Raw genomic sequence first — 27,284 nt, 5'->3', positions numbered from 1 at the left:
CAGCTCAATCTAACAGCCCACTGTTCAAATAAAAGATATCTAGATTAACGGTGTCTAGATAAACAACAAAGTGCATTTAGGCAAAGGTAGTCCCGGAGGAAAAACCAGTGCAGATTCTTAAACAAAGTAATATGTGGTAAAATATTATTAAATGTAAACAAATGCTAGAATCTAAATAAATGGTAAAAAAATCTGCTTCAGAGCTAGTTTAATTCAGTATTATTACCCTGGTATCCTCAAACCATTAGCTTTATTCCTCAGCCTGTGATCCTGCACATCAGTAGCATTTTTAGCAGCCTACAAACACACACTGTTCACTAAACACAGATCCTAATAAATAGAATAGTTTAACCACAACATCTTATGGATATTTTTTCCTGGAGTAGTTGCAGCATAAACATTAGTAACTGTCAAGTGTCATCCACACAATATCAGTGCAGTTTTTTTACCACATGTCTATTCAGCTTTACTGTACACATGGAGCAATGTCAATTTTAAAAAATAACAGTGTTCTTGTAAGGCCTGTCTGCAGCGTGTAAAAATGTGCATTAAAATAAAAGTAAATAAATATCAGGAATTAGTAGTTAAAATATACCTTACAGTAAATGTTTTTAAAAAAAATCTAAATACATGTAAACAAACAAGCAAACAGTATTGCTACAGAATGTTGTAGCCAATATGAACTAGTGGTTATTTCTTTACTAAAGTTAAAGAGTTGGATCAGCAAAATAAGTTTAAAACCACTGGACTTATTCTAATGTTGGCTGCAGCCAAGAAAGACAGTGAGGTCACAGCCGACATCAGGAATGAACCTCCGTCACCTCGTCACCATATGACGCTGAGGACAATCAGACGAACGCACACACTGGCAGAGAGTGACAGCAGCACAGACACAAAGGAAAAAAATCAAAACAGAAAGAGTGAAATCTCTCTGGGAGCAAGTGGTGTGAAAAAAACACACGGTGTTGTGTGAGTGTCAAAGATGAAGGTGCTGCACTGAGTGCAACAGTGACACCTTCAAAGCCTTCAGTGTCGGTGTAAGTGTGTGTGTGATGTGTAACTGCACAGGTTCAATCTGACATTTCACCCGAGCCTTCATATTTGTGTCATATAAAGTGTTTCCACCATCGAATGTTGGACTATAAAGAAGGGATCGTACGGGTTTGTTTCTCGGTTCCATGTGAACCCTACACTAACTGCACTAATTTGGGTACAGGGAAATGACTACATGTGTATTTCCATGAGAGCAATAAGGGACTAAATGGAAATACTTTGGTTCCAAAGTAATAAAGATACTGGGAAACACAGGAACCATTAAAGCCAGAGAACAAGTCACATACAAACTGGACTATTTAATACCGCCAGACTTTTGAGGACGAGAAAATGCCCTGCATTTTTTTGAAAGGGTGTCTACATGGGGTGAACTATATAACAATTGTCTGTTGTATAATTAGACAGATCATAGTGGGAATGAGTGAGAACTTCTGCCAAAAAACTAAATTGCATATTCTTTATCAGGCTCTCTGTGTGATGAAAACAAACGCAGCCACGCAGAGCAGGATCCATTCAGTCCCTCAGTAAAGAACGCTTATACCGAGTGCTCCAGGTTCTATAAGACGGAAACATTTCTCAGAGAGAATGCGGACATAAAAACAGCTCAGAAAGAAAACGCCTTCTTGGGCTCCTTGGCAACATTGCTGTCTAGCTATCACCTAAAATGGCCTATACTGGGGCCAGTTCTACTTTATAGTCTACATTAGTCGATGTGCGTTAAGCTCATGGCCCAGATCTTACAAACAGAAGCCGACTACCTATGATTTGATACCATATGCGGGGTAAATAAAAGGGGTATGTGCACCAGATGGGGGACGTTCCAGTTGAGGGTGAGAATGTCTGAAGGCTTGTGTGAGTGACTGAACATACCTTGGCCGGTATTTAGCACAATGAAGATACGGACATTTTAAGGAGAGGAACACATGCACAGACAATATCCCCCCCCCCATATCACCTCCCTTTCAGTTTCCCCCTCCTCTTCCAATTCCCCCTCCAAACAGCACCTTTACCCAAACGTCTGTTAAACTTACAGCCCAGTGGTGCTAACACAGGGGCAGGGGCAGCTGTGGGGGTCAGTCTGAGGGACAGTCGTGGCTGTTGATCCACAGCAGGTCGTCCAGCACGCCCCAATGCAGAGACAGGATGGAGCCCACCACCAGAACATGCATGATCTGGTGGCTGTTACACCAGTAGTCAAAGAGACCTGGACGGAAACGTTCAGGGATACGCGTGATGTTGATGAGCCCACCCAGCACTGCCAGCGCGTCCATGGTGAGGAAGTATCGCAGGGAGGTGGGGCTGCCGCCGCCTACGCCCACCCAGCGCAGCAGGAAGAAAGAGAAGCGGAAAAGAGCCTGCCAGGCGAAGGAGCGCATTCGGCGAACACTACTCCGAGCCGTTACGGCGCAGTAGATGGCGTGGCTGGAGAGCAGGATGTAGACAAGCAGGGCCACGGTGCGGACGAAAGGGTAACACAGCAGGGTGACGTAGACGATAGGCAGAGCACCTAAGAGGAGAAAACACAAACACAGACCAAGGTCAAGACCGAAAACAAGAACTTCATTGGCCTGGAGGACAAATCTTCACTCCTCACTTAAACCACTGGAACAAATCAGACCAATTAACAGACTGGTCCAACAGATGGTGTCTCTGTGGGACACTGATGGACACAGCAGGATGGAGGAAGACAGACAGCCACCAAAACTGGAGAAAAAGACTATAAACTGCATGTTATTTTTAAAATGTTAAAAAAAATCAATGTATATTTATTAATAAAATATATTTAATACTGTCTTTACCTTTACTGTACCTTTAATATAAACATAACTCTTTATTATTATTATTTTTTATTTAAAGAATAGCAGTTCACTGTTTTATTGACGGTACACACAGTTCAAGACTGAAATAAATGTAGAAAAAAAGATCAGACTAACCACTAACTTGTGGTTAGTGGTCAAAGGATGACATAAGAAGTCACTAAAGTAGTTTTGGTTTCTTTTTCCTTTTTTGCATAAAATGTGAATCACCTCTTGTATGGAATTATTGGTTGATTAATTGCTGAAATGCTACAATAATTATGACAAACCAATACGACTGTTCTTTTAATTCCCTGCTCAGATGTAGCTCCACAAGTGTTTGCCCACAGAAATAATTGTTGAAAAAGATATTTATTTATAGGTTTTAAGATTTGTAAGTATGCTTTATTGGTCATGCCAAAAGTAAGTAGTAAACCAAGTTACTTACTTTATACACACGACTGACGTAGCTTAAAGCCAATCTGGAAGTTTTGTTTGACCTACACACTGTTGAAGCAGCGCAGGATCTAAATAAATTCTAAACTGACTCACTTGTCATTTCTCCAATATCAGAGTAATACCTGCTGCGTGGACAGATCAATAATAATTTCAGAACTTGGAGCATCCCCCATTCCTGACCAAAGCATGCACTCAGCATTCAAATTCCTTTAGACAAATCAATACCTGCTACACCTCTAAGCAGAAACACTTGCACTGTAAATCATTGGCGATCAATGCAGAAAAATTTCACCTATAAAGTAAACAAGCTCGGCAATAAAAGGACGTCGGACAAGACTGTGAAGTCGAGATGACAAATGGTGCAGAAATATGCTGAGCACTGACCCAGCGTGTTGATCATGCAGATTCCACACACGTCGAGCTTGAGGAGAGTGTGGTAGACGGGCTCGCCTCCCTCGTGGTTCATGAAGAGGTGATAAAGCACGGAGCCCAGCTGTGGAGAGAGGCAGGCCAGGAAGTGAACCACGCCCAACCACGTGACACTGATCTGAGACCAGGGGATGTTGAGAGGAAGCAGCACCAGGAAGCAGACCAAAGGAATACCTGAAAGGTGGAGACACAGGGACCCTGAACCTGAAGTTCTTATTTTTCTTATCTGGAAGATAAACTTTAAGATTGAGTGTTTCACGCATAGCTATGTCAAGACACATCATTAACATTTAATGTAAACAGAAAGTAACGTAACCTTCCAGAACTGTAAACTTTCTGTAACAATCTATCTATATGTTCTAACATGGGCAAACTACGGCCCGTGGGCCAGAGTAGGCTAAAAAAAATATTGAGTGAAATATCAATACGGTATTGTGAAACAAAATATCGCGATATTTTGGTGTGTCAATATTTTCTTACACCCATAATATGCAACCAGCTTCTTAATGATTGACAGACTGATTGTCTCCCAGTCTGAAAAATAACAAAGAAAAGCAAATCCTGAGGTAACATGACCACCAGGTCTGACGGAATAGAGTTTGACAAAAGCAAATTAAAGTGTCATGTTTATTTTGACGGATTGTCAGGCTCTGGACTTTCCTTCACCCACAGACGTTGTTTTTCAAACCCGTGCAGGAATGAGCAGCGGTGAAAGGCTGGGTGAGTGCGGAGTGCAGCAAGAATAATGTGCAGCAGAGGGGAAGGTGACATGACTGGCACAGACCTATGGCTTCAGAGACACAAGACTCCCACAACGTTCCTGTTCAGATGCAGCCAAGAGCCCCATAACTGAAGAGGGCTACACTGAGCCAATTTAAGTTTTTTTTTATTGTGTGTGAGGAGCCTCTCACTGCTACATGAGCAAAAATCCAGACCTTGAAATCTGATCTTTATACAGTTGTTATGATCATTTATCACACTGGGACACAAATACCTCACTTCCTTCCTTTTTTTTTTTTTTTTAATTTTGCTCACTCTGCCTTTCCCAATGTCAAGGCATTTGTCCCAGTCAGGTGACACAGGAAGCACCGTTTACTGCAACGTATCTATTTTCAGGTCAGTTATGCTCCTTCAGTTGTTTTTTTCCCCCTCCCTAATTACATACAGGTAACAGCTGGTATGGTATCACTTTACAGAAAAGTTACTAGTTAGTTTATAGGAGCTTTTTCATTTGATCACTAAAGATAAAGCTACCAACTTTGCATTACAGATGCACTACATAAATCCTGAGACAATACTTTTACAAACAACAAAAGATGTTCAATGGTCTAATTAATCTCAGTGCTGTAGATATAATTATAATGTAGAACTCAATATATACAGTAATTGAATGTTCATTTATAATGCATTATGAGGTTCAAGACCCACATGTTTTTTACTGTAGATTATGGAGCGTCACAATTGGACGAGGCTTGAACTTGACTTGACTTTACTGGGTCTAAAGCGTTAGTTTTAATAACTGTGGATAAAATTTTGCTTCAGTTTAATAGTGAAAACCAATAAATGTGACAAAGGGTGAGGGGAACACACGGGACCTCAGAGACTTTCTCATCCCTGTGCAGATTTAGAACATCTGTTCTGCTAAGATCTGAGGTGGTTCCACACTGTACAAGTTACAGTGCTTCCTCGCGAGCACGGACGCGCGCGCGTGCACGCACACACACACACACCCTCACTGCGGCCATCAGGGTCCTGGTACTCACCGTGAGTGTAGATGTTCCCCAGCTCGTTGTGCAGGTAGAACAGACTCCTGATGCAGTCCTGCACAGAGGAGATGGGTCGGTACCCGGTCAGGACGTATTTGTTGAACTGAAGATGTGGAGGGGAACTGGCCCAGTCCAGAAGCCTGGGTCCATTTAAAAATGCCATAATAAACAGGACGCTCAAAATGACGCCACCGAATAAGTAAAACACGGACTGTACGCCAATGTACACGTTCAGTAAGATTATTGCCACCAAAACCTTATGAGAAACCATCTGTGATGGCGCTGGGCTGCTCTCTCTCTCTCTCTCTCGGCGGTTTCTGTGGACGCTACCCGGCCACGGTGTGTCCGCGCCGTCGCTGTGAATGGCTCTGAACCTCCGGTACCGGTGCCAGTGTCATCCGCAGGACTGGAGGCAGGCTCGGCCAGCCACATCCACGCTGAAACCTCGGGGCGGGCATCACATTTAGTATAAAGAGAAAAAGTGTCAATGAAGCACCTTAATAATTCAATCGCCGACAATCACCGCTTCCTCGTTGTTAGCATTCCGCCACTGCAGCAGTGTGTCCAGGGCAGGGATGATGAGGGAACCGCGGTCTATCCACATCCAGATGATGTAACCTGGAGGACTAGCACATTAAACTAGTTCTCACTTCACCGTCAGAAACCAGTGACTGTATTGTGTACAATTCCGCGTAAATTTGACTAGACCTTAAAATCCATTTTTTAAATAAGTGTCCTCTGTGATTGTGCTGAGGAGATTAGAGGAAGGACTGCGGGTTAGCAAAGCCGCCAGGAACTCAGCTACCGATGTCCCGAGACCGAGGGTGTGGAAGATGATAGTGTATTAGTACTCCAAACACAAATGGCGTGGTCCGAAAAAAATACATTTAATTTTTCCATAGAGAGTTTGATCCAACTGCGTCTCGCCATTATACCAGCCTGGCTGAATTCCCTAGAATGCGGACTTATCCCCGGCGGCCTCAGCTCTCCTGCATTGCTTCTACAGAGTAATCAGCTATCAGGACTTGAACATATGGTACTTCCGGTACATCTTTTCAAAATAAAATATGAAACAAGTTGTAAAACCCAAAACAAGAATACAACAAATGATTGATATCTTGACATTCTCTAAGCAAACAGAAAATGAAAAAGTAACATATACTAAAATTGGCATGGCCCCAGCGCAAGGATGACACGGAAATCAGTGAAACATTCCTCATTAATGGGGCAGTGGTGGTTTGATGGTTAAGGACTATATATCAATTAACACATTTCAACCCTGGCTTGTTATAAAAGGCTAAATGAAATAGTTGCTCTTTGTTGCCTAAAATACTGAATTATCAGCTTTATTTGTATGGTATAAATATGATGTGCTTTGAACTTTGGGAGGGCAAAACAAATATGGCTGACATTTCCTGAAGTCTCCACACAGTTTTATACAGTGTGGATTTATTGGAAGACAAGAAGAAACTCCTGGAAAACCTTATCAAAAGAAAACAGCGTACTCCTATCAATAAATGCTCTGAGCAGTTCACACCCTGTACCACAGGTCAGAATGTGAGGAGTGTGTTGAACAGACGTGTCATTCGATGATAAGATGTTGCAGATATAACTACACTTATACTGTATGTTTGTTACTCAGTGAGACTAGCATTCAGAGCATGGGTCACATCTTTGAATAGTGCTAATAAAACTGCTGTACTCACGAATCCAAGAATTTCCACACATTTCTACCTCATAAACAAGTAATGCAGTTATAGGCTTCCACTGATGTAAAATGACATTTCTGTAACACAAGTGAGCTGCTTATATAGGAGACGTGAATCTGATGTCACTGTGTTAATATAGCTTTTTTATTTATAGTCCCTGATATTCTAAGCATTACAGCCATAAACAGTATAAAGTCAAGGACAGAGCCATGTGGCTGTAAACTATAATTAGAACAAAGTCTGTTAGCAGATTAGAAGCTCTATGCTAGGTTTGGATGTGAACAAAATATCAACCAAATTATGAATTAATAAATTAATCAATAGTGCCACATGATAGCATTGGCTGCAACTACAAAAACAAAATATGAAGAAGAGTAAGAGAGGAGAGAAGAATAAAGAGTCGTTTCGTTCTGTGTACATTGTATAATAACTTGTTAATTAACGTCTTAATCAGTGGGGAAAAAAACAGTGATGTGTGAATATTTTTCTCAGCTACTTTGGACACAGCTCACCACCACTTTAGAGAAGTGATAGGTTTGTGGTTTCTGATGCAGTGTTTACTGGAAAGCCAGCCTTGCTTTTTATGGTGTCACAGTCTGTGTGAGTTTGTCTGCAGACCACCAGTTCCTCCACCTCCACCTCCTTAATACTGTGTCTGTTTAACACGGTTGAACACTCAAACCATATTCTCCCCCACGCCCCTTTGTTCTTTTCTAACACCCCACCTGCTCACCACGTCCTTTGTAACCTTTAAAGCACAGGGTACCAGCGTTGATGCTCACAATCAGTTCATGCACTCAGCAACAACAGGTGAGTCTCTACAGAGTAGTTCATTCAATAATTGTCCCTTTTAGAAATATTGTTTTTTTTTATTCAGCTTTCTGCTTTCGTGGGGTTTAAATTATTAACCCTGTACAGTCATTTCAGCTTTTTATTACATTCTTTGGTTTTTGTTTAACGTCGTAACATAATTCGATTCGATTGATCTAAGAGATGACGTTTAAAAATTTACAACGCACAGGAAGCATTATAAACAGTGACTGATGCATAACATGAGACAAGAATTTATCAAAGTTATTCACATCTGACTCATTTTGGTACAAATTAAAATGTTGGCTTGACAGTAGTATAAATCTGACACAGAATCTGGTATTGTTTCAAAACACATTTCTCATGTTAATTGTTTTCTGTCCACACATTTGTTTTTTTTCTGAATTCAAATTGTTTAATCAAACAAAAATGCCTTTAAATTCAGTCAGGATTTTTGCTTTAGTATCCAACGTGTTGAACGTGAAGTGTGTGGCGGCATGGACTCAAGCTCTTTGGAGATTATGTAGGCTCTGGGGGACCCAGGGAAATATATTTGGACTTGAATCAATCTTCTTTCTGTGTGTCTCAGACCGACATAAAACAAAACTTAAACATCTTCCTTTATGACTATGAATGTGGTAACCGTGGGGTTTCAGGCTCTCGTTACTGATCTGGTGCTGACTCAACAAGCTGAGGGACTCAGTTCAGACCTAATCTTAACTTCTTTTTTTGTCTTAGACTACCAGACTGTACAGAACTGTTTTTGAATATCGTTACTGTTTTTCTTTTTTCTTCTTCACTGATTTGACTAAAGCTATAATATTTTTCATGTGGTGCGTTGGCCCAGAGGCCTCTGTCATTGGTGTGGAACCCCAGGGTTCACCTCCTGGGCGAGATCGAATCCCAGTTAGTGGACTCAGCACCCGCAGGAAGGTTCAGGGGGGTTGGTACGGTGCAGTGTGATTTGGGTGGCGACTGCTGCCCCTGTGACCTGGTAACAGATAAATGAATGGATAGAATGTATTGCAGAAGCCTGTTTGAGTCTAAGTCATTTATTTACCAGTGTAACTACGCAACGCTCTGTTGTGTATCAATGGGTTTCCTTGAATACGTGTGAAATGCTTTTTTTTTTAAAAAGCAAAAAACATACTGACATTTGTTGGAGACTCAGTGTGTCTGTCGTCCAGTGGGGGCAGTACTGACCTGTATGTCCGACTCCTTGTTTGCAGGAAATATTTGACCCCTTCATCCCATCATCATCATTAGCAACATGTTTCTGTTGAACGTTTGCCTCTGTGCTGGTGTCGTGCTGTCTTTCCCTCAGTTTGCACATCAGTCATGCACAGAAGGGACACCAAAACAATGTATGGAAGCAGAAGCGGCTCCAGGTACCAACTTGGCGGGTGAGGGCTTCGACATCACCACAATGGCTCGAAAGGGAGCCTTTGTGATTGACATGAGTCGGTGGCAACGCAAGGACAAAAAATGCACCCTCTGCGTTAACCCCTACCTAGAGATGAAACGGCAGAAGCTTCCTCTGTCGGTGGTGCACTGGAGGCCCACGCACTCCTGCAGCATGAAGGTGTCCAGTCAGCTCCACCGCAGCAGCGAGGATCTGCTCAGCTCCAGCATCTCAAGTGTGGAAAACGACTGGAAGGTCGGTCTAGAAGTGAATGCGAAAAACAAAGCGTCAATCATGATGGCTGGAACTAATTCTAAACTGGCTAATTACGCAATGGATAAAACCAAGAATGACAAGTACAGCTTCACCAGTCAAGCCATGTCCTGTGAGTACTATAGGTAAGAGTACATTTTCTAACATCTACTACTTCTGCTAATACTACTTTGAAACATAGAAGTCATAGCAGCTCTCACTGCCGTCTCCTCCTACAAATAACACCTACCTTTTTACCTTCAAGGTTTTTCACCTCAGTATGTTCAAGTATTTTCTTTTTTGTGTTCTGCTGTGTGTGTGTGTGTGTGTGTGTGTGTGTGTGTGTGTGTGTGTTTTAATTCAGGTACCGGATTTCAAACACCCCCAGAGTTCACAGGGAATTTAATAAAGCAGTGAAAAAACTTCCCAAAACCTACGACCACAGTTCTAAACAACAATATTACAAGCTAATTGACAACTTTGGGACCCATTATATTACACAGGTGAGAGACACAAATGCAGTTTTCAGCAACATCGGGAACACTTTGACAACTTAGTGAACTTACATGTAGTGTAATTCCAGGTGAAGTTAGGAGGAAGTATTCAAACGGTGACCAGTGTGAAACAATGCCAGGCCAGTCTGCAGGGCCTCAGTGTAGAAGAGGTGCAGATGTGCCTGGAAGTGGAAGCATCAGCAACCATCCATGTCATCACTGTAGAGAGTCAAGTTAAACACTGCAAGAAGGACATGGAGAAGTCGGAGAGTAAGTCATCCTTCTCCAGCCTCTTCAGGGACAGGTATTTCCCTTGGATTTGTACTTGTTTCAGTTCATGTGTTGGTTTTTTTTCCAACCTCAACATCTTACACACACATCATTCTCTGCAGGTTCGTAGACATCAAGGGAGGCAGCACCACAGAGCCCGACTTACTGTTCTCTGCAGACGTAAGTCCATCAGCTTATAAGGACTGGCTCAACACGCTACCACAGAATCCAGACATCGTTTCATACTCTCTGGACCCACTCCATCAGTTAGTGTCTCCAAAGTCACCTTGGTACGCAAACCTGCGCTCAGCTATTAGTCATTACATCTTGGAGAAGGCTTTGATGAGAAACTGTAGTGAGAGCTGTCAAACAGGCATCAAGGGATCACGGGATCCTTGCGTGTGTCAATGTCACAATACCCCGGCAGTAACACCCGACTGCTGCCCTGTTCGTAAGGGAATGGCCCGGGTCATGATAACTGTACAAAAAGCCGAGAATCTCTGGGGGGATCATGGCTCAGCCACCGATGGTTACGTTAAGGTTTTGTTCAATGATAAAATTGTTCAGCAGTCACATGTAATTAACAACAACAACAACCCAAAGTGGAACACAATAGTTGACCTGCATGCTCAGGATTTGTCCTCAGGGCAAAAAGTTAGATTTGAAGTGTGGGATGAGGACAGCGGATGGGATAATGACCTGTTGGGAGTTTGTGAGCAAATTGTAGCTCCGGGAGTCAAATCTGATGTGTGTGCCTTGCAGCACGGTCGGCTGTTCTTCAAACTGGAGATCACTTGTGCTCCAAGTCTAGCTGGAGATTCTTGCATGCAGTACATGCCTTCACCAATGAGGTCAAGTCTGAAGAAGCTCTATGTCTCCCGTCATTCTCACCCCATTCCACGGGATGTGCTGTTAGACATGGGTGTGTTTGTGGACCGGCCTCCGAAAAACCAAAGTCTTACATAGCAGTAAAGTGAGGGTGATGTGGCTACACATCAGAGAAACACTGGAAAAAATAATAATGGCTTTAGATTAGACATCAGAAATGCAGTCTTGAGTAGTCCAGAGTAGTTAGCCTGTAGCCTTTGATCATGATCATTTCTTCAAAGACATGACTATTCTACTTCTAACAGTAAAAGTTTTCATCTGATCACAAAAACACAGTCTTGACTTTTTTGTTAGGTAGTCCCCGCAGAGAATCAGACTCTACTTTAAGAGACATTTTCCAGTCTTACACAATGACTCCATGCTATTTTTTATATCCGTGAAATGAACTTTTCGATAAAATTGGTATCCACTGTGTTTTCAAGTCGACCGACCAAAGGAATAGGTTTAAACCACAGAAAAAATAAAAACTGGCAACTGTTTTTTTTCTCATTGCTGGTCCATTTTTGGTTTATGTTCTTGTGTTTTTATCTTCTATGGTTTTTTATCTATTGTTTTCAGACTTGTTTTATGAGCTAATGTCAAGGCAACCAGCATTCACATTGCTTTGTTGTTACAAGTAATGTAATTCAAAAACTTCTAACCAATGGAAAATTCTCGCCTAGAGTGGCATGTTTTTAAGAAACAGAAAGTGTTTTGTATAAACCTACTTGACATTGTTTCATTTCTATGCATTAAACCATTTTATTATATGCAGTGCATTTGTTTGAAACATGTTTGTCTTCCGTCATGTGATATTATTGGGTTTTCTTTTGGCTTTATGTATGTTCTTTTTACCACAATAGAAGCAATATATAATCAGGCTACTTAGTAGTTTCATTTAGTTCCACTTGAAATGAATTGCATCTTGGTGTCATTTTGTGAGGCTTCAGTAGCCATCATGAAAAAGGAAGTGGTACAACTTCCCGTGTGCTGTGTGGTTTTAAAGAGAACATTTGAGGTAAACAAAAAGTGATATATCTTAACTCCGAAACTTTGGGTCAGCATCATGTAACGTATAATTTATTGGCTTCAATCAGAAGGCAATCCATGTCAACGGTAACTTGAACACTGGCACAGTTTTCCGAGCACTTGTGCTGCAGGTTCTGGCTTAACAAGAGACATATCCATGAGCACAGACAGACAGACAGAGAGAAGAACTTAAAACAGGGTCAACGTTCACAAGACAACTGGACAAAACGGACTAGAAAAACACAAAACACATCGTAGCGAACACCTCAAGGAAATGGTTCACTTGAAGAAGCTCAGGTTCATTTGAATCAGGCTGGTGAGACAGAGGGAGGGGCAGAGAAAAAGACTGGTCAGAGACAAACACTGACACACATCTCATATTTTTCACAAAAATAAATGTCATGTGTGGTGTGAACACAGCATTGCCTGTCAGGAACATTATTTATGTGAATATAAGTATATATTTATATATAACATTTCACTTTTTTTACCTTTGTAACCATTTCCCAGGGCACCGTTCACACCAGTGTATTTGCCACGTTGCTCTCCTGTAGGTAGGTAAATCCAAACTTATATTTAAATCGGCGAAGATATTTCATGTAATTTTTTAAAACCATCAAATCACTCTGCAAATCTACACAACACACATGTGGCACTGTATGTATTTACATGTGCAGTAAGTGCATTTGCTCAACTTCCAAATACTATTGAACTATATTTGAGTGACTCTGGATATTTACATGTGAAGTCATTATAGACAAGTTCAAGAGAATTTTGGTTTTTCACAGCAGATCCCAGGAAGTAGCAGAGATTCCAGAGGCATCTTTTGCACTGGTAACATATAAAAAGGGTGCCACCTGTAGCTTGTGGTCCTAAATTTTGTATTTGAATTATTTGAAGTCATTAATATCCACTCCTCTTCCTTAAGTAAAACATTTTTTTTATACTGTCTGTAAACATCTTGAAACACACAATAATCACTCAAGTAGTATTTAGATTCTGTCGTGTTTTCCACCTTACTCAGAGCATCCTGAGTGGCTCCTAGATGTGCACCGTAACCTGAAAAACATTAAGAAAACATATGGCGTCACCTTATGTTACCCCACAGACAGGATGTCTTTTGGATATTGAAGTGTTTGTGTGTGTGGTTAATGGTCTGGTGGGTGGAAAAAAAAAGAAAACAAGGTCAACAGACCAGTGACATGCTGATGTCTTGTTGCTGAGCCTTTTTTTTTTTTTTTGGTCATCTTTTTTTTTTGTTTGATCCGTTGCCCATCAATACAATGAGGTCACATATGGTTTCTCTCTTTAAAACAATGGCATCTAAAGTTTTCTTTTAATGAAATGGTATGGGATGCAGTAGTGTACAGGATGTGCAATTTTAGTTGTACAAGTAATGGCTGCTGTCATAATGAAACTGTTCACCTGCTTGCCGGGGTCCAAATCCTACACCAGCATCTGAAACAACACAAGGCACGATTAATGGACTGCAGTATGTGAAAAGAATTCAGGGGGCGGGGGGTCATAAATAACAGAAACACAGCACGGACATTAAACCCACTGAGCCATGAACACATCGCACAGATTCACTTTAAATCACAAAACCCCTGAGACGGCCCATTATTTAAAAACAAAGGAGAGAAATGATTCTGTCTTCGCAGTAAACGCCTGCAGCTCATCTTATTCTTTCGTTTCGTGCGAGAAGCCTGTTTCCAACCACAGTGTTTTTCACACTTAAACTGACGCACTCTCCGTTTCTCACCAAATTTGCTGGAGGATTTGGCACCTTCAGCGTTGAGGCTGAGGGGCTGAGCAGCGTACGGATAGCCCCCGTCACCTGTGGAGACATACGTCTGTTAGAGCTGTGAGCTTATGGGAACTGACAAGATGAGTAAGTGTGCGCACAGTTCAAGTGAAGAAGAAGGAGGAGGTTGTAAATGTTTATGGTGGTGGTCGCTTTTCAATCTTCTGGGGTTCCTCGGGTCGCTGGAGCTGTATGTTTTATTATTATGGTATGTGTGCTATGATGTGGTGAGGGTCTCGATGTTTTGACTGGTACCACATGCCTGTGAAATGGCGAGTCATAGTAACATTACAATAAAGATGGCTGCAAAACCCCTTCCTTTGGTTCAGGATGACCATGAACCGGTCTAGCTGATGGGCCCATCCTCCCCCAGGTAGTGGGCTCCACACTTTTTATATTGTATAACATTGTGTTTTATATCAAACGGAGCCTATTATATGTAAAAGTACCTTCCAGTCCAGCGGGAATTACTGGAGCATTTCCATAAGAACCAGCTCCTCCTGCTGCATGAAAAAAAAAACATACTGTCACTCATACCGTTTCCACCATTTTATCGTACGTGTAAAGCTTTGACTCCGCTCTGAGCTGTCCACCAGTTCAGAGCTGACTCATCACGAAAGGACAATAAGAGTGAAGCCTGACTAATACAGTGACTCACTAAAGAAGTCATGCACGTCTCATTTCTCACCATATTTACCACCAGCTGACTCCAGACCAGCACCGAGTGTACCTGAAAAAAGGACAAGAGTTTCAGGGTGAATCTTTCAACATTATTTCAAATATGATGAAATCATTGAAACCTACTTCAACGTGCACATGACTCAGAGTCTGAGACTTAAAAAAAAATAGCTTTGAAGTAGGTTGTATGATTTCTGATGCGTCAGCACTTTGTGGTAGAACAAGCAAATCTATTGCTGATTCAGAACGAGCTACACAGTTCACGCGGGGGAGAAGGGAGGGTTAAGACTTTTACATAGTACTAGTACTGTTTACTGACTTTAATTTATGTTAGCATGAGGAACACACTCCATTCTGTTTTTGATGTTTCTCCATCATTAAAGATCTTACCGTAGGATCCCTGGACGGGGCCGTAGGCTCCAGCGTTGAAGCCTAAAAATAATACAAAAATAAAAAAAACATGGGTCAGGGTCACATATTTTTAAAACCAATTTACAGAGCCGGGTTAAAAGAAGCATTTACTGTACAGTAGCAGGGAGTCAGAAACTGCAAGATTAAAATGCTTTAATAAATAAGAGACAGCAGCTACGACACGTGTGCTCCACTCATGGCCTCTTATTTCCAGCTGCAGCAGGTTAGGTTTCTACAGGTTAATGCTGTACTGGTATCTGCGAAGGCTCCCATTTGGTTAAACCAGTACCAGTTACCTTCACGCTTCCCTGCTTTGTTCACACCCCGATCAGCTAACTCAGTAGGGTAACCAAGCCCTGAAACATAGTTCTAATTAGCACTGAAATTAAGTCCGTGAGCCTTTAACTCCTCAAGTTCATCCATTCACATTTTTACCCCACAATCAGAACTCACCAGCGCCGTAGCCGTCGCTGTAACCATTCCCGTAGCCTGAAGAATAAAAGCAGCGTTAGTAAAACCGTGTATCAACTTTACTGTGCTTATAAACCAACCCAAACACGTCACAATTTTAATGTCAAACATTTTCTGAAAAAAAAGCATTACCAAAAAACCTTTAAGGATGGAAATGCAAATATAATAAGTACTAAATAAATGACATAGTACAATAGTACAGCAGTAAAACAAAAATCAGTTTAGGTTAGAACTTTCAGTTGCAGTACCATTCTCAGCCAGTAGGTACTGGCTACAAAACCCTACGTAGAAGTAATTTTGGTGGAAATAGTTTGATTTTCTGCTACAGTAGTTTATATTTTCTAATTAATTTCTTTAGGGAATAACATCGGCTTTTCAGGGGAAATGTGATAATGGAATATGGGAAGTAAGAAATCAATCTTAAAGTATATAATATCTATTATATTAAATATAATATTAGCATAAGCGATGACTAAAGCTGGAGACGTTGACAAGTAGTGTTACGTTTGTCCCAAGCTAACATGTTTTAGTTTTAGTTTCACCAACGTCCTGTTTTCTCTAACGTAAAGTAAACATAATGGCTGACACAATGAACTCACCATAGCCATTTCCCATAGCTCCCAGGTAGGCTCCATCACCATAGCCTGTGATAAAGACACAGAACTGGTCACAAGGATGACAGTGTTTAGACTGAGCCCAGTGAAGAATTAAGTCAACAAAGGAGAGAAAAGTCATTAATTTACCTTCTAACTATGTATATAGATTTATGTTTTTTTTTATTACAACCAATTATTTATAAATGCAGAGAAGAAACCTTACTAACATAGAAGTTACTGGTGTGTTTGCTTTTCTCTAACACTGAGCAAATGCTGCTTTTACAAGGCAACGTGTGAGAGCAGCACATTTCCTGATGCGTGACAGAGAAGTGTGATGATTCCTTCCAACGTAAATGTAATGTATCTTTTATTTTAGTGAAGGAGTTGATACATGGACTTGCCTGGAACACCCTGGGGATATAAACCTTGTCCATGTGCTGTCAGTAAGGACAGAGACGAGGGTCAGGAGACGTGGTGTAACAAGCATGAAAATCCTTTACATCACAATAATTAACAAAAGGAGTAAAATGTAGGTGCCCACCTCCCAGTTTTCCAGCTGCAGCTCCCAGATACCCACCCTGTCCCAAACCTGTGAATACGACATTTCCACAGGTGAAGTAAACACACACCTTCATCTAAGACGGTCCAGTTTTGGTTGATACAGTATTTTTCTTTTATCTACTTTTAACCCAACCTTACCTGCTCCATATCCACCATTGCCCAGGCTTGCTCCCAGGTAGTTCCCTGCTCCTCCAGCATAACCTGTGGAGAAAGTTAGCACAAAACAAGACGAATGTCACAATGTGTGGTGAAACAACCTGGTTTCCAGCAATATTATAAAACACCAGTACTTAGCATTAGCTCTGATATTCAGATTTTCTCTTTGAAAACACCAACCTATTCTAGTAATTATACCATATGTCAGAGTCAAATGTCAAATGGTTAAAACCTGTAATCGCTGCCAGCCAAAATGTAGGGCATGCCTCGGCATATAGAGACAGTCATTCCAACAACTTTCAGGTATGGTCTTGACATTTGCCAAAGACAGTGGAACAATGAGACACACGTGTTGTGAACACTTAGATTTAGGTTTTCAGCACCTTCACCATTCTACAGAGACTTTCCTGGACCAAATCCAAACATAGAGACCAGACACCACAGACCACTGACATAATAAAATTGTAAATGGACCACGGACGAGCCAGACATATACAAAATAAGACAAAGTGTCATATTTTTGAATGTGTAAAGAAACCCAGACCAATAAAGCACCATGATAACAGAATATGGGTTCACAATCATAGGTCACAGGATGTAGACGTTATGGCAAATTGAAGAAAGAAATAACAAAGTTGTCTCCCTGGGGCAGCTGTTAACAAAAGGAAAAAAAGGAACTCCACACAGAAGCCTCTGTTTAACCAGAAGGTGGATGTCACCTCCACACCGTTTCTCATGGTTTACCATGTATTCATATAAAAAAAAAAAAGTTTAGTTACACCTGGGCTCTAAACCAGACGTGATACATCTGCCTCAGCTGGTGTTCAGATATTTTCCTAATTTTCCTCAATGATGTCAGTAATTTGAATTTGCCATCTTCCATATGCAGAATGAAGAATTCCTTGGAATCACCATCATTTCTTACCAGATGACTTTGAAACAACTGATGTAACGCTTAGATGATTAAATAATACATTGAATGCTGGAAATAGAAGTGATGAGAAGTGGAGAAGGTGTCTTACGTGATGTCTGATCATTCCTCCCGGTTTGCCTTGGAATATTGAGCACTTTAGGCTCTTTGATAGCGTACTGCTCTGCACTCTGACCCTCGGCAGTAACGCCTTTAGCTTCCTGCTTTTCCGACACGCCGATGCCTACACCTTGGCCATCACCTGCCCGTGGAACCAGCAGTCCTACTTTTCCTTGAAGACTGAGAGAGCCACCACTGCGGTGTTCAACAGCGACAGTTCCACGGATTCTAATTTTATTTGTGTCTTCAGTACCAACTCCAAGGTCTTTATCACCTTGTTTGTCTGCTGTAACTGCGGGTTGTTGAGTTTCTGGGCGAGTGTTCTCTTTTTGTGCGTCCGCCGTCACATCTTTGCCATCTTTTCCACTGTCAGGTCGAGAAACTGAACCCTGAATAATTTCTGTTTTCAAAAACTCTGATAAATCCCCTGTGAACCCACAGTTCAGCATCTGCTGATTTTGTTGAATGCTCGGATCACCGTCCTCTGGTCTTGGTGTCAAAACGGAGTCACGGTGGCCGATGTCATATTTTTCCAGAGGCAGTTGCCGTGTCACTCCTCCAGCTGCCACTGTGATGCTTTTTCTTTTCACGATCATAGGCCCAAAACTTCCCTGTCCTCCTCTGGCTTGTAATTCATCAAAACCAGGATTTTGCCCCAAACCTGCTGACTCAAACACCTTATCGAGGAGTCTGACCTGTCCTCCTGTCTGTAACTGGGATGCAGAATGACCAAGGACGGCATCACTCCCAGGTGGCAGCAAAGGTCCAAGACTTTTGTACCTGTGTCCGTACAATCGAACAAAATCTCTCAGCTGTTTTCTCCTCAGATCCTGAATGGTTTTGCCCAGACTGTCCAGCCCAGGTCCACCCAAATCTGCTGCAGAGACACCTGGCAGAGAGACACTGTCTTTCATGATTTCTTCATTGCTCAAAATCAACAGTGCTTTTTGACGCTGAAGAGGACACTGTACGGCGAGGGGGTGGACAAACATGTTTCCATCTGCTAATTCAAAGACTGCACTTTGAATTCAAGGATGTGTGCATGATAGCAGTGAATGCATTACACAACATCATCCGTACATGAGACCAAATGGTAACAAGACCAGGTCCATTATGGCTCGAGATTAGTTGACAGAGCAGGACACAACGGTCAAAACAAAAGCAAGAGAACCACACACAACAGATGTGTTGGAGGGACAGACGCGGTCCTTGACACTGAGTCACTCAGTGTCGTCATCAATCGACATGACGAGAAAATGTCTGCGGTCCGTTAACACAGAAAGGCGGTGAAACAGCGCAGGACAAGGACAACAACTGACACAGACAGAGTGTGACAAACACAACAGACAACACCAGAGGGCAGAACGAAGCAAATGTTTCACAAGAAAAACATTTGCACACAACAATGTGAGTCACCAAAGTACAGGTTTGAGTCTTTGAAATGCACAAACCTTTCAAGAAACGATCGCTTTCTCCAAGAATGAATATATGATTCAAGCTCAAAGATAATTCCCCATAATCCCCACTATATATACACAGTGTTTCATAACTACCTCTGCGTATTTTCCATGTAAGTGAAATACAAACTTTCCCCACAGTCAGCAGACGGCCGTCCACCTCACGTCTACTCATGCCACATGCAGCAAACACATCGTGAGAGGTTGGACCAGCATGCACCTCTGCGTTCTCACAGGAAGTTACACAGAGTAAAAACAGGCACAGACACCAGATCATAGACTTAAGACTTTACCAGGTACTTGGTCCTCAGGCCTCTGTCCGGTGGGATAACCAAGTCCAAGGCCTGATGACAGCAGACAGAGGAAGCGTCACTGATTGATTAGCACTGATACTATATCTGTTTTAATTTGGTTTTAAAAAAATGACATTTACGTAATCTTTGGTTTCACTGCAGCTTTTTAGCTCCGCGCAAATGTCAATTTATGGATTAAGTGTGAGTTAGTGTTGGTAATCTGACGTGAGAACACTCCCTGCAGCATATCAATCTGAACTGATAAATAGAAATACTGCAGCGTCTTAATGTTAAACATGATTCATCACCAACCTGGTCTGGCTCCAGGATATCCAACGCCTGCTACGCTCCCATATCCTGGCACGACAACAAAGAGTTCAGAGAACAGCGTCACTCTTAAACTCTGCAGGGTTTTTTGTTTTTGTTTTTAATAGGGCAGTGTGTTTTATGTGCTTCGATGGTATCAGTGTAATTCATCATGTTCTCTGACAATGCTTAGATTTATCAAACAAACTCACACCGAACGCAGTCCAAAAGAGTAAACTGTGCAAATACTCACCGGGCAGATTTCCCAGACCAGCGCCATAAACTGAAGAGTAAAAAATGACAAAGTCATTCATATTCACACAGAGCAGTACAAAGTAGGATTTGCATCAGTACTTCAACTTCAAATGTTTGTGTTTTTGTCACATGCACAGTAAATAGAACACATTTCCCTGTACGGGGGAATTCTTACTAGGCTGTATGAAAAAAAAGTCAAACAAAAAACTACAATGAAGGCAGTTTAAAGGCAGAACTAAATATTCAGTCTCACCACGTCTCCCAGCCTGACCCAAGCCCAGCCCCAGCCCATTGGTGAGACCAGCGCCCACTGGCATTCCAGTTCCCAGACTGGCTCCTGCATCACATGACACTTATCAATATGAAATGTAACAGAGAAAAGGTCACAGTGATTACAGTGACTCACCGTAGGCCCCCTGTGGTAACATGCCCTGCTTCAGACCTGCTTTACTTCCCAGTCCCAGAGAACGGAATCCCCCTGTGGTCACCAGAGGGAGGATTTGGTTTGGATCATAATTATTCAAAACATAGACGAATATTTGAGGATTTACTAACTAGATTTTTTTTTTTGCCAAATGCAGTAAAAATGTGACTTACCAACACCGAGCTGTGCCCCGGGATAACGACCAACGGAGTCAAAAAGTTCTAAGATAGAGTGAAACAGGTCTAGTTTTATTATCAGTGTATTGAAAATGTTCAGCTGTGTGAGCAAACATTGAATATATAAACCCAGATGAAAATAGTCAAATTTGAGAAGATTTGCAAATACTTTTTATTTCTTTTCCCCAAATTTCCAAAAAAGAAAAAAACAAATCTTGTTTTTTAAGCAGGTTGTGAACTGGTATCAAAGACTATTCCCCAGAATTGTACAAATACTAAATCCTCTGATGGAGACACCACTGTCGGAGGATGAGCAAACCTACTTCCAGTTTTCATGGCTTTAGTGCCAAATCGGTTCCCAAGAGCTCCGAGAGTTCCTGCAACTGAAGTGCAAAGAATATCAATCAATTTATCTATCTATCTGTTTTCAAAGAAATCAAATGTTTTTAATAAGCAATTAATTATGCAACACATTGAATTTCCTCAGGTTCATCAGTTAATCACTGACCTCCAGGTTTCATTGCAACATTAACACCTGAAAACCGGACACAGACAGAAATATTTAAATAAAAAAATAATCAAATGTATTTTCTAGTATTGTATGAATGTGTTATCTTTAAGATTATTTTGGATTCTTTATGTTTAGTTGTACTAGGCATCAGAGAAATTCACAAAAAAAAAAATTCAAAGAAAAAACATTTAAAAATAACTCATCAAATATTTAAGAGTGTAAAATAATGTACCTCTAGCTGGCAGTACTTTCCCCCAGGAAACACTCTGAGGTTTAACCACCCCTGAAAAAGTGAACATTCCGTAAATTAAATAATCAACAAAAATTCATAAATAAATTACAACAAAGACGATGAAGGCACTATCAAATTGAACCATTTGAATTAGATGTAAAATTCCTTAAGTTAAATTCTTGCTAATATAATTTTCTTTTTCTCCTTCAGCTATCATGTATCTATCTGAAGTGATATATAGATATTATTCAGAGATTTCTCATCTCTTTGACAGACGACCACGTTAATGACCTCACACCTGTCAACATCACACAGTATGAGGACACTGTCACCTGGACGACAGGAGGACGGAGACAGACGCAGTAAGAGAAGATGAGAAGAATCAAAGCGTGTGTGTCATGAGCCCACCGGCTCTCCTCACGTTTGGTCGTCACATTTTTCATCTTCACATCTTTTAGATTCAGCAGATTTAAATCGTACGAGCCGCAGAGTCTTGGCAGATTTGCAGCGTGCTGACTTGGTCCAGTGCTTTTCAAAGTCTCATTGTCACAGACATGAGATTTAACAGGGGAGTGGGAGTGGACCACTGTCAGACACTGTGACATCACAACATTGGAAATACTACGTTTTTAGAATTATTATTATTATTATTATTAAAAACTAAATTTAAAAACTCTCTCTTCTATCTTGTCCAGGTTTATTTACTTACATTTTAGTTTTATAAAACAGTTGATTTTATTTGTATAAATAACGTGGATGTTAATGTTAATCTCGTTCAGGATCCCTAAATCCACAGAAAAAGCCCAGCATTATCATATTACTAATAAAGATTAAATCTTTAGATTATCATAATTATCTCCTACACTCTGATTATTTATTCTCTTTAACTAGAGCTACAGCAGGATTTTAATTAATTCATCTGTATAATCTTGATTAAAGTAGAATTTGACTAAACTTCACAAAACATTGACTTTTGACATTTTTTGAAACTGGAATTTAAAACAGTTAATTGCACAGATGTCATTTGAGAATTACTATAATTACGATAACGACACTGTTTTACTGCAGTATAACCTCCACATCATGTCATCACTGATGTTATTCCTTATTTCTTTCTTACCGCCTTGCAGAGTTTGCTGAACCAGCCAGAGAACCAGCGTAGTCTGGAGCAGAGCTGGAGCCAGCATGATGGAGACGGGGTGATAGAGACGAGGTGATGGAGACGAGGTGATGGAGACAAGTTGGACACCAAAGAGCAGCTGATGGACAGATAAACTGATAGATGAGTAGAGGAGAACAGCTCTCCATGGCTTTTATAAGGTTTTCCCTCTAACACACCCACACTGAGCAGCCCTGCCCTCTGAACACACACACACAAATCTTTGGTCTCAATGAGATGTACACACTCTCTTCATCAGCCATGAGGTAGATTCAACCTCACTTCACTCAAATCAACAGGAAAGGACCAATTTTTCCCTAGGCGTTACACACACCGACAGATCTCAGAAATGTAAAGCCATGACACTCATCCACAGCAGAACAACAGTTCCTTGGTTATTTATTGTAGAGGTTATTTTTTCGGCTGATGTAAAATCAACTAAACAAAATGGGGGCAATGTTAATATTGTTTGTAGTGTCTCAGACATTTTCACATAAAATCCACATAAATTGTATTTGTTTTACTTGTTTGCTATTCATTAATGGCCCTTTAGTCCACACACTGACACGTTCACAAACACAAACATATGCATCTTGGCACAAACAGCCCCCCCCCCCCCAGAACAGCACAGACACCGTCTGACTGCAGGACGGACAAACTATATGAGGAATTTTTGTAAATAAAGGATTTGACAGATGGGCTGGGCTTGAACAAACTCAGCTGTGTCAATAGCTGTTGAACAGCAGACATGTTTTTGTTGGTATTAAACACAACCTCCAGAAAATAAGAGGAGGAAAGAAATGAGTGCCAGCTATTATAGTCTGTCTGGGCCAGTGATTCCCAACCCCTGTGCCGTGGCACACCAGTGTGCCGTGAGCGATCATTAGGTGCGCCTTGACAAATTAACCAATGTCACTTAATTGATCCCAGAACTATTATTTATTTATTTTATAAAAATAATCACAGCTGTTAAAGAAGATCTTTGCATGTGTCTCTCTTTAATTCCTGCCAGAATGTCAGCGCTGTCTTCAACTAAACAGGCCGAGATTTTAGTCAATTATGAGGTCTACTGTAATGAAGGCATTTTCAGGACATCTCCATCTGCTGAGACTGTGGAACCAAGCAGCGACTTCAAGACTCGACTCAAAGTTCCTCACGGTATATAGTGTGGGAGGTCCCTCTGCAAGAGGGGTAATGTTTAAGTTCATGCCTTAACCTCAGGCACAGCAGCTCTTAATGCAAACGTCTGAGTGAAGAACCACATATGAAGGCTGCCCTCTGGAAGACAGCAGGCACCTGAGGAAAACTGAAGTCACACGTGCAGACCACCACATCGTCTTCCCTGGTGGTAGCGAACACAAGACAATAACATATAACCCCACGTCTGACTCATGACTCCTTCAACCGCAACCCACCTCTAAACATTTATCTGTCTGCACGTCGGAGAGGTTCTTTATGAAGAAAAAAGAGAGAAATCCATAGGGAAAGTGTCAATAATTCAAGAGGAGATGTCATAACTTTGTCCAGAAGCGGTGACAGCTGTCAGAGGTGGTACAGGTGTTGGACATCTGGACAACAGTCCCTCTGTGGCCTGGTGTGTTTTAGAGACACAGCATCCTGATGTATACATTTAAAACCCATTCTCTGTGGTCTGTCCATGTGTCCGCAAAGAAGGAGGACGTTGTCCTGACCTTCACCTACATCCGATGCTTGACTGTGGTCATGTTAGGTCGAGTATAAACTATGAACCCACAAACACACCTACAGCATGGGTCACAATAACGGCCCACCGATATTATCGGCCCAATCCCTATTTAATATACAACACAAAAATATAAAAATTAAAATATTAATATTAAAAAAACTCCTTGCGTCATGTTATGTCACTAGATGAAGAAGCTTGATTTGTAACATAATCATTTTACAAGTAAACTCACCATTACATTATAAATGTGATATTACACATACATATTGGGTTAACATAGGGATTCCCAAAGTGTGGTGCGCTACCACCAGGAGGTGCGCGAGATCATAAAAAATGTAATGGCAGTTGAGAGTGTTTTTTAAGTAGGATTTTTTCACACAATAAAGATATAAATACACATTTCCTTTGTAAAATTTAAAATCAAAGGCAGGAGTTTTAATTGATATGTAATTGCTGACTATATATATGTGCATTGATTATGTTCAGGTTATTTGAGCATGATTAAACAAGCTGCCATCATAAGAAAGTTTGTTGCATTTTAGGGGGTTTGATTCTGGGTATATTTGGAGGGAAATGCAGTTTTCAAAAAAAAAAAAGTAAACTTTGGTATTAACTCAGTAGCGCTCCCTGCAGCCTGCGCTGTGACTCGATGGTCCATACTGACCCACCCCTGCTTATAGGCAGCATCAGTGGCAACAGGAACATGTTGTCATGATACCTCACTGGAAAAACAGTCACATAAACTCAATAAAGCGCTTAGACGCGAGCTCCTCTGTAGTGAAAGCAGGAATTCTGCCGAGCGCCCAGAGCAGGGACAGCCTCTCAGTTTTATAAAAGAGAATGAGAGACAGATTGTTACAACTGGCAGCGGCTGTGTGCAGCACTGCCCAACATCACACACACTTACTGCATCGCACACAGTCTGCATTTGTCTCTCGGCATGCATCAATGGACAGGCACATGTAGGTGTTGAGGGATGTTTTGGTGGGTAAACTCTAAACTCGCTTTATACCTCTTTGGTTTTTTTTTTTTTGTGGTTTTTTTAAAGATTCAACTCCCTTCTTCTGCAAACCTAAAGTCACTGTGAGTGTATGTTGGTGTCACACTGACTCCCAATAGACACAGGCGTGAAAAGCAACTCCTGTCACTAAAGAAAAAGTTAATATGTGTATATATTATGATTACCCACCATTTTATTGTATTTACACATCGCAATTACAGTGCCCTTCTTTGTGTTGAGTCTGGACAGTTTCCTCCAGCTGTTGGTTGTGTGTGAACCAGTGCCCACTAGTGGAAGTGCAGGTCTTTGTACAGTAAGGGATTGGGTGGAAAACGTGTTGTGGTTTTTGTTTTGTTTTGTTTGTGGCAGCTCTGCTTCCTCTCAACACAAGAGCTGCTGTGTCCACCACTGAGGAAGACACAGTCCCACAGAAAACTAAGGACATATCTGTCTGTACATGGATCTAAAATTAACACATGACAAATAAATACCCAGTGAACACAGGGGCTAAATGTCCAGCTAGACTTCTTATATTTGTGGAGGGTTTGTTAAATATCTTTGTCTGAAAAGACACTTCTCATCTTTTAGAACATCTGTCAGCAGGTTTCTTGATTGCTTTTGTCTCAACATCAAAAATGAATTGCAGGCAGTAATTTATAATCTTGTTAATTTTGTAGAAATAGTAAAATGTTTGCCAGTTAAAACTCCTAACTACTTTCATCCAGTATTTAAATATTAATATTAATTAAATAATGCAATTTTGATTTAAAATGTATTTCTTAACAAAGACGTGGCCAAGGAGGCAGCATAAAACTGTCTTTGCATTTCTTTTTTTGGCAGTTTGATATTTTAGTGAATAATCAAATCATCAATTTTACTTTACTGCAGAAAGTAAAGGAAGTCAACAACAGAAAAAAAAGTTGCTGCACAAAGTATTGGAGGTCTTAGTGTGCACCTGCAGCGCATACCTTGAGTATACAGATGTATAAGTCTATGCAGTACTACATGTGCACACAGGCCTCAAACAGAGGCGGTGTTTCACATCTGCCCACAATAACACAAATATTAGACTTTCAGACTGGCTGTTCGCATGACTGGCGGACGGCACAGTTGGCTCTGGCTCCTGTTTGCACTTCAGTCTGAGTCTGAGCAGACAGACGGAGACGGCAGAACAGTCAGCAGTGGTGTGAAAATCACGAAAGCACTAAAGACACTGCCTTTTACACACATTTATGTCACTTTGCACAGCTTCAAATGAGAGAAAAATCAAAACATATGATACATTTTCAAAGCACATTTATTAGACTGCAAAAAAAACACAGTTTGTATGGATTGTCCTGTATATTTTGTCTGGTATTTTCTACCACAGTCTCTAACTCTCTGTGGTCTGAGTGCTGCACTGATGAAAGTTGATTCTCCCTGGGGGAACTTTTCTGAGGGAATAATTAGGTTGTTATTTAATCCGATCTGATCTAATGAAGACAACAACATCTTGTTTTTGAAGCCCAAACGTTTTCAGCTTGGAGTCCTGAATGTGCTGAGTGTGTAGCAACACTACTTTATCTAGTGGACAGTGCAAAAATAAACCCTGTTTGGTTTTTCATAACAAGTCGTTTCCAATAATTTGCTATATTAAAGTTTATAGTTTCAGTTTAAAGCCAACTAATCTTGTCTCTGTAGAACCGAAGGATGCTAAAAAAGGTCATCCATCTTCATTATTTCA

The 27,284-nt window shown here is 41.0% G+C and overlaps 3 protein-coding genes across 6 annotated transcripts; 1 reads left to right on the top strand and 2 right to left on the bottom strand.

Annotated features, from left to right (window-relative positions):
• Positions 1–277: 277 nt before the first annotated feature.
• paqr4a (progestin and adipoQ receptor family member IVa) lies at positions 278–6,571 on the bottom strand. Its single transcript, XM_008329371.3, has 3 exons — positions 5,501–6,571; positions 3,693–3,911; positions 278–2,560 (listed from the first exon to the last, which is right to left on the bottom strand). The coding sequence occupies exons 1-3, from the start codon at positions 5,772–5,774 to the stop codon at positions 2,127–2,129; spliced, it is 927 nt and encodes a 308-aa protein (XP_008327593.1). The 5' UTR covers positions 5,775–6,571; the 3' UTR covers positions 278–2,126.
• Positions 6,572–7,923: 1,352 nt separating this feature from the next.
• On the top strand, positions 7,924–12,081 carry LOC103392686 (perforin-1-like). The gene is made up of 5 exons (XM_008329370.3): positions 7,924–8,022; positions 9,252–9,822; positions 10,041–10,179; positions 10,260–10,474; positions 10,563–12,081. Exons 2-5 carry the CDS (start codon positions 9,293–9,295, stop codon positions 11,404–11,406), a joined length of 1,728 nt encoding a protein of 575 aa, XP_008327592.1. The 5' UTR covers positions 7,924–8,022; positions 9,252–9,292; the 3' UTR covers positions 11,407–12,081.
• On the bottom strand, positions 11,850–23,450 carry LOC103392684 (fibroin heavy chain). Of its 4 annotated transcripts, none has more exons than XM_017040843.2 (25): positions 22,818–23,450; positions 21,698–21,748; positions 21,463–21,489; positions 21,278–21,337; positions 20,952–20,999; positions 20,761–20,832; positions 20,608–20,691; positions 20,353–20,382; positions 20,106–20,150; positions 19,794–19,844; positions 18,036–18,932; positions 16,996–17,058; positions 16,838–16,885; positions 16,698–16,733; positions 16,300–16,344; positions 15,683–15,718; positions 15,526–15,585; positions 15,209–15,250; positions 14,829–14,870; positions 14,590–14,643; positions 14,099–14,173; positions 13,762–13,794; positions 13,352–13,395; positions 12,828–12,884; positions 11,850–12,649 (listed from the first exon to the last, which is right to left on the bottom strand). In XM_017040843.2, exons 1-24 carry the CDS (start codon positions 22,882–22,884, stop codon positions 12,855–12,857), a joined length of 2,040 nt encoding a protein of 679 aa, XP_016896332.1. In that variant the 5' UTR covers positions 22,885–23,450; the 3' UTR covers positions 11,850–12,649; positions 12,828–12,854. The 4 variants fall into 4 exon arrangements, with proteins under 4 accessions (XP_016896332.1, XP_008327589.1, XP_008327590.1 ...); XM_008329367.2 differs by having other exon boundaries at positions 13,357–13,395; XM_008329368.2 differs by lacking the exon at positions 15,526–15,585 and having other exon boundaries at positions 13,357–13,395.
• Between the last annotated feature and the right edge of the window lie 3,834 nt (positions 23,451–27,284).

This window comes from Cynoglossus semilaevis, chromosome 17, assembly GCF_000523025.1.
Source record: "Cynoglossus semilaevis isolate Cse_v1.0 chromosome 17, Cse_v1.0, whole genome shotgun sequence".
Classification (NCBI taxonomy): domain Eukaryota; kingdom Metazoa; phylum Chordata; class Actinopteri; order Pleuronectiformes; family Cynoglossidae; genus Cynoglossus; species Cynoglossus semilaevis.
This window is presented reverse-complemented; position numbering and strand designations above follow the sequence as displayed.

What these genes read in the sequence shown, in the direction of transcription:
- LOC103392684 (XM_008329367.2), bottom strand. Translation starts at nt 22,884, where the DNA reads ATGCTGGCTCCAGCTCTGCTCCAGACTACGCTGGTTCTCTGGCTGGTT. An exon ending in TGCAGCTGGAAAACTGGGAG is followed by an intron (nt 16,734 to 16,837) that starts GTGGGCACCTAC and finishes CCTTACTGACAG; the next exon opens with CACATGGACAAGGTTTATAT. An exon ending in ATATCCCCAGGGTGTTCCAG is followed by an intron (nt 16,345 to 16,697) that starts GCAAGTCCATGT and finishes TCTTTATCACAG; the next exon opens with GCTATGGTGATGGAGCCTAC.
- paqr4a (XM_008329371.3), bottom strand. Translation starts at nt 5,774, where the DNA reads ATGGTTTCTCATAAGGTTTTGGTGGCAATAATCTTACTGAACGTGTAC. An exon ending in GGGGAACATCTACACTCACG is followed by an intron (nt 3,912 to 5,500) that starts GTGAGTACCAGG and finishes TCCACCTTTCAG; the next exon opens with GTATTCCTTTGGTCTGCTTC. An exon ending in CTGCATGATCAACACGCTGG is followed by an intron (nt 2,561 to 3,692) that starts GTCAGTGCTCAG and finishes TTCTCCTCTTAG; the next exon opens with GTGCTCTGCCTATCGTCTAC.
- LOC103392686 (XM_008329370.3), top strand. Translation starts at nt 9,293, where the DNA reads ATGTTTCTGTTGAACGTTTGCCTCTGTGCTGGTGTCGTGCTGTCTTTC. An exon ending in GGACCCATTATATTACACAG is followed by an intron (nt 10,180 to 10,259) that starts GTGAGAGACACA and finishes GTGTAATTCCAG; the next exon opens with GTGAAGTTAGGAGGAAGTAT. An exon ending in TCCAGCCTCTTCAGGGACAG is followed by an intron (nt 10,475 to 10,562) that starts GTATTTCCCTTG and finishes CATTCTCTGCAG; the next exon opens with GTTCGTAGACATCAAGGGAG.